This window comes from Tenrec ecaudatus, chromosome 4 (genome assembly GCF_050624435.1).
Source record: "Tenrec ecaudatus isolate mTenEca1 chromosome 4, mTenEca1.hap1, whole genome shotgun sequence".
Classification (NCBI taxonomy): Eukaryota; Metazoa; Chordata; class Mammalia; order Afrosoricida; family Tenrecidae; genus Tenrec; species Tenrec ecaudatus.
In genome coordinates this window covers 69,500,477-69,518,695 of record NC_134533.1, presented here as the reverse complement: position 1 = coordinate 69,518,695, position 18,219 = coordinate 69,500,477, and the positions used below count along the sequence as shown (strand labels likewise).

Here is an 18,219-nt window from a genome sequence, read left to right as displayed (position 1 = left end):
ATTGGAAACTTAAGAGGGCAGTGACTCTGGGTAGTCAGTGCCACTAAATTGTATGGATCCTAAGGGGGGAGTTGGTGTATATTTTGTTGTGTATATTCTCAACACGAGAAATAAAGTATGTTTTAAAAGAGAAAGAGGAAGGGAACTTATATTTGTTAAGCACTTACTCTTTACCAAAATGAAGTAGTTACATCATACCTAATTATGTGTAATCCCCAGTGTACAGACAGTAAAACTAAGGTGAAATAACTTGTTCCTGGTCATATCTTAATGAGAAGCGAAGCTAGGATTTGAGCCCAGGTTTTTGGTCGGACTTCAGAGCCAAGGGTTAATCAATCTACTAGCAGTACTTATCTTACTAGCAGTGTAACAGGGTGAGCCAAGACCCCTGAGCAATAGCCTCAGCTTGGAAGGCCGTGACAGAGGAAGAGTTGGCGAGACTGGGTCAACTCCCATGCTCATGAGTGAGACTTAAGCAGCGGGCGCCCCTGGAAACCCAGGCCTGGTTTGTTTTTTTCCTGCTTGGTGGGTGGAATGAAACGAGGGTCCACGCCACCCAGAGCTCCTGAGCCACCGTCCCTTTGTCCCCGTAGTACCAGGAGAAGCAGCGGAAGCGAGAGGCCGAGGAGCGACGCCGCTTCCCTCTGGAGCAGCGCTTGAAAGAACACATCATTGGCCAAGAAAACGCCATCGCCACTGTGGGTGCCGGTGAGTATGTGAGCCACTGGCCAGCCCCGAAACTGACAGGGGCTTACGGCCCCGGATCTTCTGACACGAGATGCCCAGCCGGCTGCCACCAAGCGGTGGAAGGAAATAGTTAAAGGCAGTCGAAGTTAGCATTTGCTAAGAACGTTGGGTGTGTGTCAGGCATTGTTGTAAGCTCCGCACATATGGTGTGTCATGCATTCCCAACACAGATCCATGACGTCAGTACCGTTAAGTCCCCATTTTACAGGTGAGGGAATGGAGACCCACAGCTCAAGCCTGCCGTACTGTGCTTAGAATGTAGTTCTTCTCTTCCAGTGGCCCACTAGCCACCCCCGACATTGTGGGGGGAACACAGCCCCCAGGAGTCCACAGCAAGGCAGCAACTGAACTAGAACTCGTGTCTCTGTCTCCTGGCTAGGACTCTTTGGTATCGTTTGTCAGCAGCAAGTCTCGTTTGGGGAGAAACCCCTTGAATGACTCACGAGGGCCTCTTTCCATCCTTGAAGTTGGCATGTCCCACGGGAGTCAGACTCCAGTGGAATGCCCAGTCTGATGGCCCTCCTTCCTGGACACACCACCGGATTGATACCTTGAGCTTGACTGGTCCATGGCTCCCTGAGGGTGCAGGGAGGGAAGAGGACCAACGCCAGGCTTACACAAGGGGGCACCCCAAAGGCAGTGGGACTCAAAGCATAGCGTCGCCAGACCTGTAGCATCCACACCTGCTGGAAACTTGTTAGACTTGCAGAAGTTTGGGCCTCACCCCAGCCCTGTGGAATCAAACGCCGGGCATGAGGCTCGGTGGTACACGTTAATACACCCTCCAGAGACTGAGCTCCCTGAAGTTTGAAAAACAGTCCCCTTCAATGGCTGCATGTATGGATTGTGATAAGAGATATAAGCGTCCCAAATAAAAGTATTTAATTAAAAAGAAAGAACAATACTCCCCCAAGGTGTCTCAGTGAGTCCCCTTCACATGTTCTCACCGCTTTTCTCCAGGGTGTCACCCACTAGCTAGTCTGTGAGTGCCGGAGTCCACTCTCGGGTACGAGGGACCACCAGGCTGAAACTGTGACTTGCACTTCTGGGCCATTAGGGGATGATGTGTCAGCCTTAGGGTATAACTAGAATTAGAAGAATTACCGAAATAGAAGAATAACTAAAAATCGAAGATGCCTGCCCTTGTCACACATTGGCCCAGACGAACTTGCATTCTCTGCACAAACCGGTAGCGCGCACTTGGGAATGTGAGCCCCATCAGAGAGAGGCCTGACCCCTCAGCAGTCAAAGGAGCCCATAGGGCAGGGCTGCCTGGCCAGCCGGTCACAAGGCTGCCTGCGGGCACCCACAGGAGCTGCATAGAGTGTTTTTTTGTTTTGTTTTGTTTTGTTTTGTTTACTGTTCAAAGGCCTACTGCTCAGGCCAAACCACGTGAGACAACCCAGGAGGTGGGTCCCCAGAAGTGAGTCCACCCAGGAATTAGGGACCCTTATTCCTGTACAGTGGCCTAGTGTGAGATGGAAGGAGGGGAGACTGAGAGCCCTCTTGGGTTGAAGAGTGAGGAGGAGAGCCAATGGGTGAGACAGATGACCTGGATAGAGGTCTCAGAAAGTGTCTGCTGGACTGATGTCTGCACGGGCCCGACTGCATCTGGCTTGATGGGGTTTCCTCCAGGCCCTGGCACAGGTCTTTGCCCAGCAGGCTTCAGGCTCCCATCTGACCTACTTCTCACCGGCTCCTCAAGCCCAGAAGACAGGAAGCTCCCCAGAAATAGGGATTGGAGAAGGACATTGAGAAGGAAAGAATTAGGCCAATGTAAGCTCAACCAGCATGTCTGCCACTTACTAGCTGTGTCGCTTGAGACTAGTCCCTTAGCTGTTCTGAGCTATGTAAATCTGGGACCATCATTATCTAGTACATGCCCTTTATGGTGTACACCAGGCAGCAGTGACTAAAACCAGGCCCCTGTCCTCAAGATGCTTACAGTCTGGAGTTGGACGCTTTAGATCAAGCCCTCAGTTACGTCCTTCAACCTGAGGCTGAGCCTTAATTCCAGGTCTTGCACTGATCACTGAGTGTATCACCCACCTGTCCGTCCTTGCCATGGCCCAGAGCTAGAGTAGATGTTTCCATGGCTTCTTCCTAAGGGCTCTCAGAGTGTCTGTCCTACTTGCTGCTTTCTACCCAGAGCTTCCATTCTGTCATGGAACTCTGTCTCAGGCCAGGGGTAACGACTTCCTGGGAAAATGGGGTTGCTTGCCCTTGACTCCAGGCATCCTTACCGTACAGAAGCCTCGGGCCCTGGGCTGTGGCGTTATTGTTGCGTTACCTCCCTGTGGAGGTATGCATCCTCCCTGTGGAGAGGACTGGCAGCTAGTGATCACACTGTGCTCAGAGTCATGTCCATTCTCTGTGACCAGCTCTCAGAGGCTTCTGGGCCCACGCATCAGGGGATGTGGCAGCTGGGGGGCAGGGGGTAGGGGGATGGAGAATGAGGAAGCCAGCAGTATCTCAGGAGCTCAAAACGGAAGTGGGACCAGGAACGTGAGGCGAAAGAGAGGGAAGGCCAGGCCTCCGTGAGACCTCTCAGCTCGTGTCACACACAGGCTGGCGGGCTGGAGCCTGGCACCCCATGGGTACCATGAGGATGGGCAGCCAGAGAAGTGCCACAGAATGAATTGATTTGATAAATGGCCATTTATTACCCTCACGAATTGGCTGAAACCAATTTCGGTCACATCAACCCCTGGTAAGTGCTGGGATATTGATTTGTGCAAAGTAATACAGTGAATTTATCAGTGTGATCCCCAGCTGCAGGGCTTCTCAGCAAGGCTGGCGCTCAGTTACCGCCTTACAAATGGAGGGGATAAAGCGCCCAAACCCCACAGCCGAGGCCCCGTGGCTCCCTGCTCTGCGACGTCCTGGAGCCACAACCAGAGCCTTGGCATCGAAAGTGAAGCCCTCCTTCCAGAATCCAGACCTGCTGTTGGTCACGGGAAGTAGGGAGGAGCCCGCTCTGGCAAGCTGACCTCCTGGGAGATCAGCAGCCTGCACCCCACCAGCCTCCTCAGTAAGGCAACAGCAGTTTCAGAACCCAGAGTTATACTCAGCACCTTCAGAACTAGAGTCCACTCCCATTCCCCCAAATTAGTTTTGTTTTCCCAGTTCCTGGCAGGGCACATTGCTCAGAGTAGATGCTTAGTGCAGTCAGTCGATTTAACAAATTTGCTGTGGCCACTTGTCCATCTGTGAGCATCTCTAGTAGCTCACACTCCTACTGGGAGTATGACGAACTGAAAGAGTTCATTATTGAAACATACTGTGTGATCTTTGACCCCTTACGTGGGCAGGCCATCCTGGGTACCAGGTCAGCACATACACCTGGCAACTTCCATGGTGTTCGCACTGCCCCAAGCCAAGAACTGTCCCAACACCCATCCCACCAGGTCCCAGCTGGTTCTGAAGCCTTTTATTCCCTCGGCAGCTCAGCCACCGCACCTGCTGGCCTCTACAGTGTGCACACCATCCTGCCTCCTGCTTCGCTTCCCTCTTTGACTGGTCCCAAACAGGTCTTTCTTCCCAAGCCCTGCGCCTCTCTCGACCCTTCCTTTGAGTCCTGGCTTCCGATCTGAGGAATGTACTCCGGGTCATCTGTGAGTTGTGGGGTGGCAGGACTAGCCTACGAAACTGCTTACCTTCCCGCCCACATGCCCTGCCATCCCTGGCTTCCCTATCTTTGTTCCCACCGCTCTTGGTGCCTAGACTGCCCTACTCTGCCCTTTGCAGCCTCAGCCTTCTCTGGACGCCTGCCCTCGTCCTCCACCTGGATTCAGGACCACAGTTAGCTTGCATGTGTGGATGCCTTTCTCCCGCAGAGCTTAGGGACTCCCTCTCATTCAGTGGGCTTCCCAGGTTGGGCCCCGGGTATGTAAAACGATGCTGAACTAGAGTGAATAAAGTCCGAGCTCATTTTGACATTTTTCCCAGAGTCTCTTCTCAACCTCTTTCAGGAGGGGTGTCGCTCTGACCGCAGGTAACTTCTGCCCACAATACACATACACACAAGCACAATGGGGAGCTGAGGGAAGCTCTCTTCGGCGTTTTTGACATGTCAACTACTCAGTTGCAATAGTTTGCCATTGAAAGAATAATCCTTGCAATGTAAGAAAAGAACCATTCTCACAGGGTCCAGCAGACTCGGCGCATTGACCCACTCAGAGACTAGCTGCTTGGTGAGCACTTGCCGTGTGCCTTACACCTGGAAATGGCTGCTGGGCATGTAGGGGCTCCCACTCATTAGTGTCCCTGGGAAGGACTGGTCCCCTGGGAGATGCCACAGTCATGGGACAAACATGTTCCAAATTAGGTAAAGAAAGAAAACTCACACTAGATGATGAGGACTTTTCTAGAAGAGTGAGTCAGCCCGCCACAGAGCCCTGAGCTGACACGGGAAGGAGAAGATCTTCTTGGAATGTCCCGCCATGCCTTTGACTGCCTCTCAGTCTTCCTCGGCCTTCCGAGCCACTGCCAGTCAGGCACAAATGGCTCCTCCCACCCTCTCCCAGCACTCTCCTTTCTTCCGGAATTCACAGCTTTCAGAACAGCTTTCTCTGCGCAGCACAAACCTTGTTTTTGACCTCTCTGTGGGTTCGCCAGCACCTGGCACAGACCCTGTTTGCTAGCCAGATGCTTACGGGTTTCTGGAGCGGAGTTTAAGAAGAAAGAAGAAGCAGTCTCCATCCAAAGGCAGAAGTAAGCAGCTGGGGGGATGCTGAATTCTTGAGTCCAGGTCCCGATCTTCTCTGTCAAGGGTGAGTTTAAGACTGTCCTCTCCCCTTCATGGTTCCCAAAGCACCAAGCATGAACTCATGTGACCGCACTTGCTTCTGTGGAACGCCATTGCGCTTCAGAGCACACCTCCCCCCATTGGAGGGCAGAGGCAAATGAAACCCCTTACCCTACCCCTCACTGGACCTCAACGTCCTCTGTAAAGTGGGGGTAGCGCACACATCTCACAATTATGAGAAGAATGGAGAGAGAGACGTGAAGTATCCATCTAAGGGCTGCCGCCACTGCTGTTACTACTCTTTCTCTTCGTACCCCACTCTCATCTCCTTTAACTCGTTTCCTCTTCAGCTAGGGCTGACTCGGGATGCATGATTGTTCCCATTAATTCCATGTAGAAACTGAGGCTCTGACGCCTTAAGTCAGTCAACTAGTGAGTGGCAGAGCCAGGACTTTAACCTAGATCCTCTTACCTCTTACCCGCTCCACCATTGTGCCTGGCAGACGACCCCATCCCAGAAAACACACTCTGGGGTTAAAGAAGTGGTGGTAGGTGTGCCTTAGTGGGGTTATCAGGGTTGTTACAGCGGAACTTTCAGCTGGTCCTGCCAGGCTAGACATGGCCAGGAGAAAGCATGATGGGAAGGCCAGGACCCACACCAGGTGGGCACTGGCACTTTCACAGCACTTCGGGAGGCAAAGGAGCCCATGTGGAGCTTGCAGAGGTGGGCCAGCCCAGAAAGGGAGCAGAGCTGCTCACTTAGAAGACCTTCAGAGTGGCGGTCAGCAGAGGGTCAGGGGACAGGATCTCTAGGGCCATGTGTTGAAAGACTGGGCAGGCTAGGTTGGGAGACCTCAGAGAGACTGTGTCTGGAAAAGGCCAGGGTGTGGTAAGAGAGAGCTGACTCTTTCCTCTAAATTCCTGAAGCACTGGTGCGGGCTTGAGAGTCAGCTAGAGATGGGATCAAAGCTCAGCTCGAAAACTTTGATTAGATAGCCTACTCCAAGTCTGTCAAATGGGAATCCACTCCGTGGACCTGCCTGCCTCATAGGCTCAGAACAAGGCTCAAGTGAAATCAAGTCTACAGAAGATCTTCGTGGCTTGTAAAGGGTTAGGAGAGGAAGGCGCTGCGTGTCCTGGGCCACTTTAAGAATGGCAGTGCCTACAGCCACGTCCTCCAGGTCTCTGTCTGTACAGATGGAGCCTCAAGGTCTCTGTACCGCCCTCCACCCTGGCCCCTGAGCAGGACCCTCGGGGCTCCCAGCCTTGGTCCCCAGCCACCTTGCCAGTCATCCATACAGAGACCCTCCTTTACCCAGTCCCTCTAGGCTGCTTCCATTTTTCACTCTGTCGGACTCCATTTGTGTGACCGTTATTCTCTTCAGATATTATTAGAAATATCCAAAGTTGTAATTGTTTAATGGTTGGCAATTTGCCTGTTTCATAGGGGCCCCAGATCAAGCCCACCCCAGACTCATGCCCTGGGTCTGGCAGAATTGACCAGAGACAGCTGCGTAGTGAGTCCTGCCTGGCATTATAAAGAGCTCTCTCCCAGGTGCATTATTAGACCAGAGTCAGGGGAAGATGGCCCCAGACATAATCCAGTTCCACAGCCTCTGTGGCCGTTTTTGTATTGCACAGAACCTCAAGTACATGACCTCCTGAGGAACCCCATCTCTCCCAGTTATCTGTCTAGCTGATACCTGGGTACCTCCACCTCTCCAGGCACCCCCTGAACCCGAAACCTAGGTCACACCCACCTGCTTCGTAGCTGAGATTTTTTATTCAGCCACCTTTGGGACCCCAACACATATTCACACACATACACACACACACAATAGAACTGTTCATCAAAGTCTAGCCTCTACCGTTTTGTGGTACCTCCCTCCCCCTTTCCTCTGTGCATATACCAGGTACTTGCCCCTCCGCCAGATTTTTACTTCTCCTCTCCATCCACGTGGGTCCAATGGGCTCCCCTTTAGCCCGGGCCAGAAAGCGCAGAGAAGATCTGGGAGCTAGACCAGGGAGAGAGTTGAATATTTTCTCATTTTCTCAAGGTCTTTTCAGGAGTCTCAGAAGGAGTATGTTCTTGGAATGTCACACTAGAGGTTAAAGTGAGAAAGACCACAAACACAGGGCTGAACTCCTAAGGCGACGGGTATTCAAGGTCAGCCTCATCTGACCAAACTCTCTCACCTCTACTCCCACTCATTCCTGTCTCTCCACCTCTGTCGTGCTGGCCACTTGTACAGCCTTCTTCCAAAATCCTCCCCTGACCTCTGCAGTCTCTCCTTAGGGATCTTAACACGTCAAAGAAAGCAGACACCTCTCTACCACTGTGAGCTTTCTGGATTGACTTGATTTCTGGGCCCCTTCTCCTTTGACATCGGGCCCTTGGCTACTCCCCCGCCCAACATACATGCTGCTCCATCTGCAGATGTGCTTAGACTTTGTGCAGCGCTCTGTCTCCATGGTTTTGTGAATGCAACCCAAATGGATGCCCTCTTTTTTTTAAGCAGCCATAAAACTCAAACCAAACCCATTGCCATTGAGTCGATCCCAACTCAAGGGGAAACTATCAGAAAAAGAAAGAGGACTGTGTCACTGGGTGTCCAAGGCTACAGATCTTTATGGGAACAGACACCCTATCTTTCTCCTGTGTGGTGGCGGGTAGGTTCACATTGCTGACCTTATGGTTTGCCTGCCAATCCTTAACCAACTATACCATCAGGACTCCTTAGACAACACGAGAAGCTGATACCAAGGGCTCAAGTAGAAAGAAAATGTTTTGAAAATGATGATGGCCGGGTGCATAAGCAAATATGGTGACGAAAGCTGATGGTGCCCGCCTATCAAAAGATATAGCATCTGGGGTCTTTAAGGTAAATAAGCAGCCATCTAGCTCAAAAGCAACAAAGCCCACATGGAAGAAGCATACCAGCCTGTGTGATCACGAGGTGCCAAAGGGATCAGGTATCAGGCATCAAAGAACAAAAAATCATATAATTGCTCACCTCCATGATACGATCGCTGAAGACAAATGGATACATAATCAAATGTGGTGAAGAAAGCTGATGGTGCCCAGCTATCAAAAGATACAGCATCTGGGGTCTTAAAGGCTTGAAGGTAAACAAGCAGCCATCTAGTTCAGAAGCAACAAAACCCACATGAAAGAAGGACACCAGCCTTTGCGATCACAAGGTGTCAAAGGGATCAGGCATCATCAGAACAAAAAATCTTATAGTGAATGAGGGGGGCAGTATGGAGTCGAGACCCAAGGCCCATTTGTAGGTCACTGGACATCCCCTTACAGAAGGGTCTCAGGGAGGAGACGAGCCATTCAGGGTGCAGTGTAGCAATGATGAAACATACAACTTTCCTCTAGTCCCTAAATGCTTCCCTTTCCTCCCTCCCCCGACTATCATGATCCCAATTCTACCTTGCAAGTCTGGCTAGACCAGAGGATGTACACTGGTACAGATAGGAACTGGAAACACAGGGAATCCAGGGCGGATGATCCTTCAGAACCAGTGGTGTGAGTGGTGCTACTGGGAGGACAGAGGGAGGGTGGGTTGGAAAGGGGGAACCGATTACAAGGATCTACATGTGACCTCCTCCCTGGGGGATGGACAACAGAAAAGTGGGTGAAGGGAGACATCAGACAGGGCAAGATATGACAAAATAATAATTTATAAATGATCAAGGGTTCATGAGGGAGGGGGGAGTGGGGAGGGAGGGGAAAAATGAGGAGCTGATGCCAGGGGCTTAGGTGGAGAACAAATGTTTTGAGAATGATGAGGGCAATGAATGTACAAATGTGCTTTACACAATTGATGTATGTATGGATTGTGATAAGAGTGTATGAGCCCCTAATAAAACGATAAAAAAAGAAAGAAAGAAAATGATGGCAACAAATATACAAATGTGCTTGACACAATGGATGGATGTATGGATTGTGATGAGGTGTACGAGCCCCCAGTAAAATGATTTAAAAAGAAAGAAAATACCACAGTTTAGGTCAGGTGTACTGTAGCCTTCCCAATGATGTGTTTGCTTTCTAACATTGTAAAGAGATCTTGTGCTATGAAACTTCTTGAGAAACAAAGAGAAAGAGGACGGGCTTAGAGAGAGAAGTGACCCTCCATCCACTGGCTGTGTGCCTTGGGCAAGTTTCCTGCTCCGTAATGATCTGAGGACAGTGCCGTCCTCTCTGGGTGGGGAGGAGGGTCTCGGGTAAGTAGGAAGGTGGCAGGCTCCATTTGTGCTTAGCCAGCAAGTTGGTTCTACTTGTCTCAGCCGAGGGGCAGAGGGGAACTGCTCCACCGGGCTCTTGCGGGTGCAAATGTATATGAGAGCAGATAGCCTCATCTTTCTTCCTCAGAGCAGCTCATGGGCCTGAACTGCCAGTTTTGTGGTTAGCAGCCCAGTGCTTAACACGTTGTGCCACTAGGGCTCTAGCTTAGCATACTGTCGTTAGGTGCCATCGAGTCAGCTGTGACTGACAGGGACTGTGCACAACAGAACAAAGGACTGCACGGTCCTGCGCCGTCCTTACAGTGATTCCTGTACCTGACCTCATGGCTGCAAGGATGGCAAGACTTTGTTTTACGTACTTTGGACCTATTGTCCCTGGAAAAGGACATCATTGCTTGGTCATGTGGATAGGGCAGCTTAGCATATAGCTTGTTTAATAAATGATTCTTCTTATATAGCACTGCCTCACTGTTACTTCCTTCTCTTATATTTGAACAGTGTTCCTGCACTTGATCTCTTCCAGTGTGTACTCTGGCACTTAATTTCTTCAGCTTGAATGCATAGCCTTTGATTATACACTCCCTCTAAAAGAAGGAGCAGTTGGGTCTCCCCGTAGCAGAGCTGAGGCCCTTGGGAACCCGCTGCAGATCAGTCCCGTTCCTCACACCCCACTGGCGAGAGAGCATGGTGACCAGAGATGCTAACCAGTTGGCTACCCTGCTCTCCCCTGTGCTCCACTCTACCCATGGTCGGCTTCCAGAAAGTGCATGGGGCAGTGTTTCCACTTTCTGATCCAGATGGTGGAGCAGGTCTTGGCTTCCCCAAATGGCAGGGTCTAGCACTGACATCCCAGAACCCCAAGGGTCTGCCATAGCTTCTGCCCCTCCTGTTCTCACAGGAGGTAGGCGTCTCCTATGCTGAGTAAAGTGGGTAACCCGCCGAGCTCAAGTTCTCTCGGATTCTCCCTCACCAGCCCCCCACCCCCTTCACCTCCATTCACCATCCACCCGCCTTTCAGTTTCCCTGGCAACGCTGAGTGCTCATCCTGGAAAACTTTATCCGAAATCTGCTCTGGGCAGCTTTCCAAATCCATGCTAACCTGATTAGGTGTCTCTCGGGGCCTTGCCAGCTAATCAGATTAGGCAGCACTAATGGTAGTGAGGACTTTGAGTGGGCGCAGAGCAGTAAAACATATTGTATACTTAGTGATAATTATCCTGCCTTTTGTGTCATTGATTTATCTGCCTCCCTCCATGTCCCCCCGTCTTGTGTGTTTGGCCATAGCAATCCGGAGGAAGGAGAATGGCTGGTACGATGAAGAACACCCTCTGGTCTTCCTCTTCTTGGGATCATCTGGAATAGGTAAGTGGGAGCAGATCTGCCCATGGGGAGGGAGAGCAGGGGGAAGGGCCGCCCCAAGCCGGACAGCCCCAGCTGCTGCAGGCCAGGGTCACACAACCCAACCCAACTCCCAGCTCTGATTTAGCCCCAAAACACCTGCCTGCAAATTACAGAATCACCACCACGGCCTCCTCTTTGGGATCCTTGTCATAAACAGCTGGGCTTTTGCCCTTCCCTCTGGAAACTCTGGTACAAGGAGCTCATTGCCCTGGGGGACCAGGCCCTTCAGGGGCCACTAGCCCTGGGTCAGCCATTCTGTGTCCCTTTGGGAACAATAGAACCATCTTCACTGCCTCCCCATTCTACTCCTATGCAGTACAGCCTGGGAGAAGCCCTTTCAGGAAGCTAAGTAGAGCCCCTGCTTGTCAGCCTAGTGCCAGGTGCAATAAAATGGGGGGGTTTATTTTCCTAGCTGGTTGGGCTAGATGGTTTGAAGCATTCTTAGCCCATTTCTCGGTCCTCACAGACAGCCCCCCTCCTCCCCATCCTCTTCCATCCCAACATCCTATGGGCCTACTTCTTCCTCAGATAGAGTATCCCAAAGATGATACAACCTAACCAAGTACAGAGCTTGGCTTCCTACGAGATACGGGTGGTCAAAGGTTTTGAGCATACTAAACGGCCAAGTATTGTTATTTCTTTGTGCTCCCAAGGCCGATGGAACCAAAGAAAGGTGCTCTTTATCTTATCCCCTTCCAGCCTCTTTGTGGCATGTGGCCCCAGGCCCTGTTTGGCAGGGCCATGGCTGACCAGAGCGACACTGGGCAGTGAACTAGGAAGTCAGGGAGCTCGTGAAAGAGGTGAGGCTTGTTTGGACCCCCAAGGACACAGTGACAGCAGAGTCTGCTTCCTACTTCACAATGAGCTCAGATGCAGCATAGACCTTGATTCTGATCCCAGCTTCACCACTAGTCCCCTAGGCAACGTGAGCTGAGTCACTGACCCTCTCTGTGTACAGTCCCGTCCATAAAAGATTTTATTTCCGCTGTGTCCATGCATTTCTCATATTCTTTAGTGGCAAGAGAGAACCATCTGGTACTAACCCACTTCTTCTCCTTCTGTCTTGCTAGGCAAAACAGAGCTGGCCAAGCAGACCGCCAAATATATGCACAAAGATGCCAAAAAGGTAAGATCTGGGACCTAGCCTCATCTGCAGGTCATTAGGATCTCTGCATCCAACAATAACTAATCAACAAGTTGGTCCCTGGACCAGGAAGTAGGTCTCAGCTCCGACCCCAGCTTGGCCATCAATTGTTCTAAGAATTTGGACACGTTACCTAACCTCTTTGTGCCATAGTGTCTTCATTTACAAAATGTAAAAAATAGTCCTGCCCTGTCTGCTTCTTGGGGCTCCTGGGAGAACCAAGTGGCATTCCCCCATATAACACGTTTCAAGCATCAACTCTGTGCCAGCCATTGTACTGGATTGTGATCGTGTGACAGCAGTTGCGACGGCATCCCTGCACCGGGGCACTCGGTCTGGAGAGGAGGCCAAGTTTGGAAACATACCATTACTGCCCGTGTCTTCACACTGTGTGCAGGGAGCCCTGGGTCAGCCGATAGGGCGGACCAAGTAAGAAGAAGCTGACAGCTTTTTCCTTCTCTCCATCCTTCATGAGCTTTTAAACATATTACTACTTCTGTTTCACCTGTAAGGTAGTTACGGGGCCTCCTCCCTTGAGTTGCTTGGAGAAATATATCCTGAATAGGAGAGGACCATCCCCACCCCCTTTTTGCTCCCATCCTGGCTTTCCTAGACCTGCTCAGGTTGTCTTTCTAGACTGATAGGAAATGCTTTTATGGAGAGAGAGGGAAGGAGAGATGTCAGAGAGAGCAATTCTCAGACAATGCAGAAACGCCCCAGCTCAAGCTAGACTTTCTCCTACCAACCTTCCCAAGGCTGAGGCTACAGCACTCCATCAGAGGGTGCCTATGACCCTAGGTTCCTTTGCCTATGGCCTGTGAAAAGCCTCCCAGCTGAAGTAATGAGTGGCTCAGGCTTGGCCAGTCAGTGGCTCCTCCCTCTTTTCCCTTGCCACCTCCCTGAGAGCATGGCAGCCCCGAAAAAGACGTCTCAGATGATGACCTTCTGAGCTACACCTTCGTGGTCCCCGCCTCACCTCCTCCTCCCTGGTTCCTGGCCTATGACACTGAAGCCTCCCTGGCTCTGCTGGGGCCTGTGTGCTGCCTCACCCAAGCCCAGAGCAGACCTACATGACAGGCAGGCAGGAAGCAGCACACGACTTACTAATATGCTCCAACCAAAGCAGCGTCTTTAAAGACAATTCATCAGGTTGGCAGCGATTGAAACAATTAGCACTGTGGAAAGGGCCATAAACTAGCAAGACTATTAGGGAAGATGCAGTTACAGGCAGGAACCACCTGATTAGGGATGAAGAATTCTAGGTGGTTTAATTTTAATACTGTCAGAAAGGTTAATATTTAATTACAAATTATAATCTCCTTACCCCCGCTGTCTTAATATGTCTTCATACAGTGTGGAAGTAAAAGAAATGTATCTGCTGACTTGCTGGTGTAGAAAGGGGAGTGGGTTCGTTAACAGAGTGGTGCTTTAGCTGGACATCTGAAGAAGGGAAGAGACCCACCCACGGACACAGGGTGTCCTGGACGCGGTGATGGGGTCTCTAAGTACAAGGCTCCCCTAGAAAGAAGGAAGCAACCCCATCGCCTGTGGCGTAGTGGAGCGATCAGAGCTTTGCAGCCAGCCATTCCAAGGTTGCTTGCTCCTGACGCTCGGCAGGCCACTGTACCTCTCCAGTCCCTGCTTGCTTACCTCAAGGTGAGACTGTCCGATCCTGCGCTCAAGACCGTAGTCCTGCGCCTAGTGAGGTAACAGGCATTGCAATCTGCCGAGACTCCAGCCCCCAGGAAACGCCTCACAGGTCGTCATTTTGTACTGTCTGCAGCAGTACCCCTTCACCTTAGTTGATTCTGTGAAGCAGGGTGCCAAGTCAGACCCACTTCTCAGATAGGAAAACTAAGGCCGACAGCCCGAGAGCGCTCATCCAAGATGGCCTCTTCAGTGAAGAAGTGAATCCGAAGCCAGTCCCTCTGCCCTTTCTCAGTGCCTGCCTTCACCTGCACTCAGGTTGCTCAGCGTGCTACATTCTACTCTGGGAGGCAAGGGTACCCCTGTCAATCACCTCTGTTTCACAAGGGAGCTGATAAGTAGGGAAGCTCAATACAACCAGCTATGTTGTTTATTCTTAAACCACCACTGGTGCCCATATGACCTCCTCCCTGGACCGACGGCAATGCAAACAGTTGGCACGAAACTAACCTAAAAGTTGGCAGTTCAAACCCACCTAGCAGTACTGTGTTCGAAAAGGCCTGGCAAGCTGTTAAGATTACAGCCAAGATTATATATATATACATACCACATTGAATGAAGGGGAAAGTGCAGAGTGGAGACCCAAGGCCCAAGTGTCGGCCACTGGAGATCCCCTCATAGAGGGGTTTAGGAGAGGAGATGGGTCAGTCAGGGTGCAAGGTAGTACCGACGAAGAGCACAGCTTTCCCCCAGATCCTGGATGCTTCCTCCCCCCAACTACCATGATCCGAATTCTACCTTGCAGGGCTGGATAGGGCAGAGGTTGTACACTGGTACATATGAGGGCTGGAGGCACAGGGAATCCAGGGTGGATGATACCTTCAGGACCAAGGGTGTGAGGGGTGATGCTGGGAGAGTGGAGGGTGAGTAGGTTGGAAAGGGGGAACTGATTACAGGGATCCACAGGTGACCTCCTCCCTGGGAGAGGGACGGCAGAGAAGGGGGGGAAGGGAGACTCCGGATAGAGCAAGACATGACAAAATAACGATGTATATATAAATTACAAAGGGCACATGAGGGAGGGGGGAGCGTGGAGAAAGGGGAAAAAAAAGAGGACCTGATGCAAAGGGCTTAAGTGGAGAGCAAATGCTTTGAGAATGATTGGGGCGGGGAATGTATGGATGTGCTTTATACAATTGATGTATATATATGTATGGACTGTGATAAGAGTTGTATGAGCCCCTAATAAAACGTTTAAAAAAAAAAAGATTACAGCCAAGAAATCCCTACGGACCAGTTCTAATATGTAACACAAGGGTCCCCGTGAGTCAGATTCAACTCAACAGCAGCCAGTCCACTGTGGGCCAACTTGTTGCAGAAGTTCTGTTCCACACAGACGTTTTCTGGCCATGGGGCAAGCATGTTTGAGACCTGCCTTCAAAATCTAGAGTGTCCTCAGACTGTAAGGATCCCTGAAGCCCCAAGGATCGGGAAGTACTGTATGGAAAGCGCCATGGGCAGAGCCCAGTATCAAATAAGTTCTTCCCACACAAGAGTTCCCTTTCAAGCTCTGCTTCCCAAGATAATGGCCAAAGGAACAGAGCCTTGGCCTAGGAGTCTGATGACTTGAATTCTAGTTCTTTCTCTTTGGTGCTGCATTTGCTTCTTGGTAAAGAGACACACACACCTCCAAGCTATGCTGTCTCAGAAGGCATTTTTTAAATAATTCCTTTAGCAGCTCTACGAACTTTTTTTTTCTCTCCTTAGGCCTCTCGATCACTTCTACCAAATGGAGTGAGTTCGTAGTCCTTGAAAAATAAGCTTAGTGATGTTCTGTAATCCCGCCTTGCAGTTGTTGTCTGTTTTTAAGTGCCACCATGTTGGGCCCAGCAGAACAAATCACCATGCAGTAGGCTGGTAGAACCCCAAAGACAGCGTTAGAACGATTGGTGGGGATGTAGGATAGAGATACGATTCCAGCTGCCTAGGTTCAAATCCCAACTCTGCCCGATTGAGTGGAGTTGGCCAGAATCTGTTTACATCAGTTTTATCATCTGTACAATGAGTTCAATATTGGTGCCTATCACTGGATCATTATGAAGCTATGTGAAGAAGTGAGAGTGGTCTAACATCCTCAACACCATTATTGGCACATAGGAAGCTTTCAGTGAATGTTGAACATTACTACTATTATTGCTCGTATCAATTTGCAGATAACCTCAAGCTAAGATAATGTGAAAAAAAATTACTCCAGCTAAGAAAACAAGACCCAAAGACTTGTTCATAGTTACAAAGCCAATCACAGAGAATAGGACAAAACCCAGGTCACTTAATGTAAGCTAGCACTGAAGCCCATCGCCTGTATCCGAGCGCACTGATGGGTATCCGGACACAAAGCTCAGAATTCTGCAAATGAACATGGCTTGAGGGGCCAGCTGACTGGCAGAGAGGAAAATATTAGGCAGTAGACCATCATGGCAAAGAGCTACCACTGTTTTCTCACCTATAAAGTAGGAATAATACTAGTGCTTAGCTAACAGACTTGTACATGTTTTAGACCCTTTTATAGCTTGATTAGAACATTTCCAAGCAAATACTAAGCACCAGTCACTGTCAGCTACTATTAATCAGATATCTATCTCGTGACTTCCAGCCCTTTGCTCACTCCAGACGAGATTCCCAGCTTCCCGTGTCCACCGTCCACCTTCCTGAATCCTGTCTTTCTCTTGCTGGCTGATGTTCTGTGTGGTCTGATAGCATGGATCAGCCGTACTTGGCCTTAACAACGTCTACAAGGCCAAACAGGCAGTGCTGAACTGGGACTCGAAGCCCAGGACTCTCTCTACCACCCTATACTTCAGGGGCAAAGGGATGGAACAGAACAAACGAGACGTTCAGTACTAAGCAGATTTCTGACCAACAGCTGACGAAGATGAGCCCAGATTTTAGATGCTGCTACTTCCCTAACAGGGTCCTGGTACATTATTCTCTCTATCTCTCAGGAGAAGTTTTTCAGTGAATGTCTCCTCTGACTTAACAAGGGGAAGGAGAGGTAAACTCAATATTTCCCAAAGACAATTCTTTTTTTTTTCCTTTCATAAATCACTTATAACAATCCATACATCCATTGTGTCAAGCATATTTGTACATATGTTGCCATCATCCTTTTCAAAACATTTTATTTTTTCCTCCCTCCCAGATAAATTATAAATTATTATTTTCATATCTTAAACCATCACTTTCTCCTTTCACCCATGTTTCTGTTATTCGGTTCCCCTTCAAGGCAATTCTTTTGTTTGTTTTGTTTTTTTAAAACATTTTATTAGGGGCTCATACAACTCTTATCACCATCCACACATATACATACATCAATTGTATAAAGCACATCTGTACATTCTTTGCCCTAAGCATTTTTTTTCCTTTTCTTTTTTTACATTTTATTAGGGACTCATACAACTCTTATCACAATCCATACATATACATACATCAATTGTACAAAGCACATCCGCACATTCCCTGCCCCAATCATTCTCAAAGCATTTGCTCACCACTTAAGCCCTTTGCATCAGGTCCTCTTTTTTTTTCCTCTCCCTCCCCGCTCCCCCCTCCCTCATGTGCCCTTGGTAATTTATACATTGTTATTTTGTCATATCTTGCCCTATCCAGAGTCTCCCTTCCCCCACTTCTCTGCCATCCATCTCCCAGGGAAAAGGTCACATGTGGATCCTTGTAATCAGTTCCCCCTTTCCAACCCACTCACCCTCCACTCTCCCAGCATCTCCCCTCACACCCTTGGTCCTGAAGGTATCATCCACCCTGGATTCCCTGTGCCTCCAGCTCCCATATGCACCAGTGTACAACCTCTGCCCTATCCAGCCCTGCAAGGTAGAATTCGGATCATGGTAGTTGGGGGGAGGAAGCATCCAGGATCTGGGGGAAAGCTGTGTTCTTCATCGGTACTACCTCGTACCCTGACTGACCCATCTCCTCTCCTAAACCCCTCTATGAGGGGATCTCCAGTGGCCGACACTTAGGCCTTGGGTCTCCACTCTGCACTTCCCCTTTCATTCATATATACATACATACATATATCTTTTTTTTTTTTGCATGATGCCTTATACCTGGTCCCTTTGGCACCTCGTGATCGCACTGGCTGGTGTGCTTCTTCCATGTGGGCTTTTTTGCTTCTGAGCTAGATGGCCACTCGTTCACCTTCAAGCCTTTAAGACCCCAGACACTATCTCTTTTGATAGCCGGGCACCATCACCTTTCTTCACCA

At 49.9% G+C, this 18,219-nt stretch overlaps 1 protein-coding gene across 1 annotated transcript in view; it reads left to right on the top strand.

Annotated features, from left to right (window-relative positions):
* Positions 1 to 18,219, top strand: part of CLPB (ClpB family mitochondrial disaggregase) — a 158,296-nt gene that overhangs the window by 126,561 nt on the left and 13,516 nt on the right. Inside the window, exons 7-9 of the mRNA XM_075546224.1 lie at positions 594 to 708; positions 11,033 to 11,110; positions 12,220 to 12,275. Coding sequence (XP_075402339.1) covers positions 594 to 708; positions 11,033 to 11,110; positions 12,220 to 12,275 — 249 coding nt within the window. The remainder of the gene's footprint in view (positions 1 to 593; positions 709 to 11,032; positions 11,111 to 12,219; positions 12,276 to 18,219) is intronic.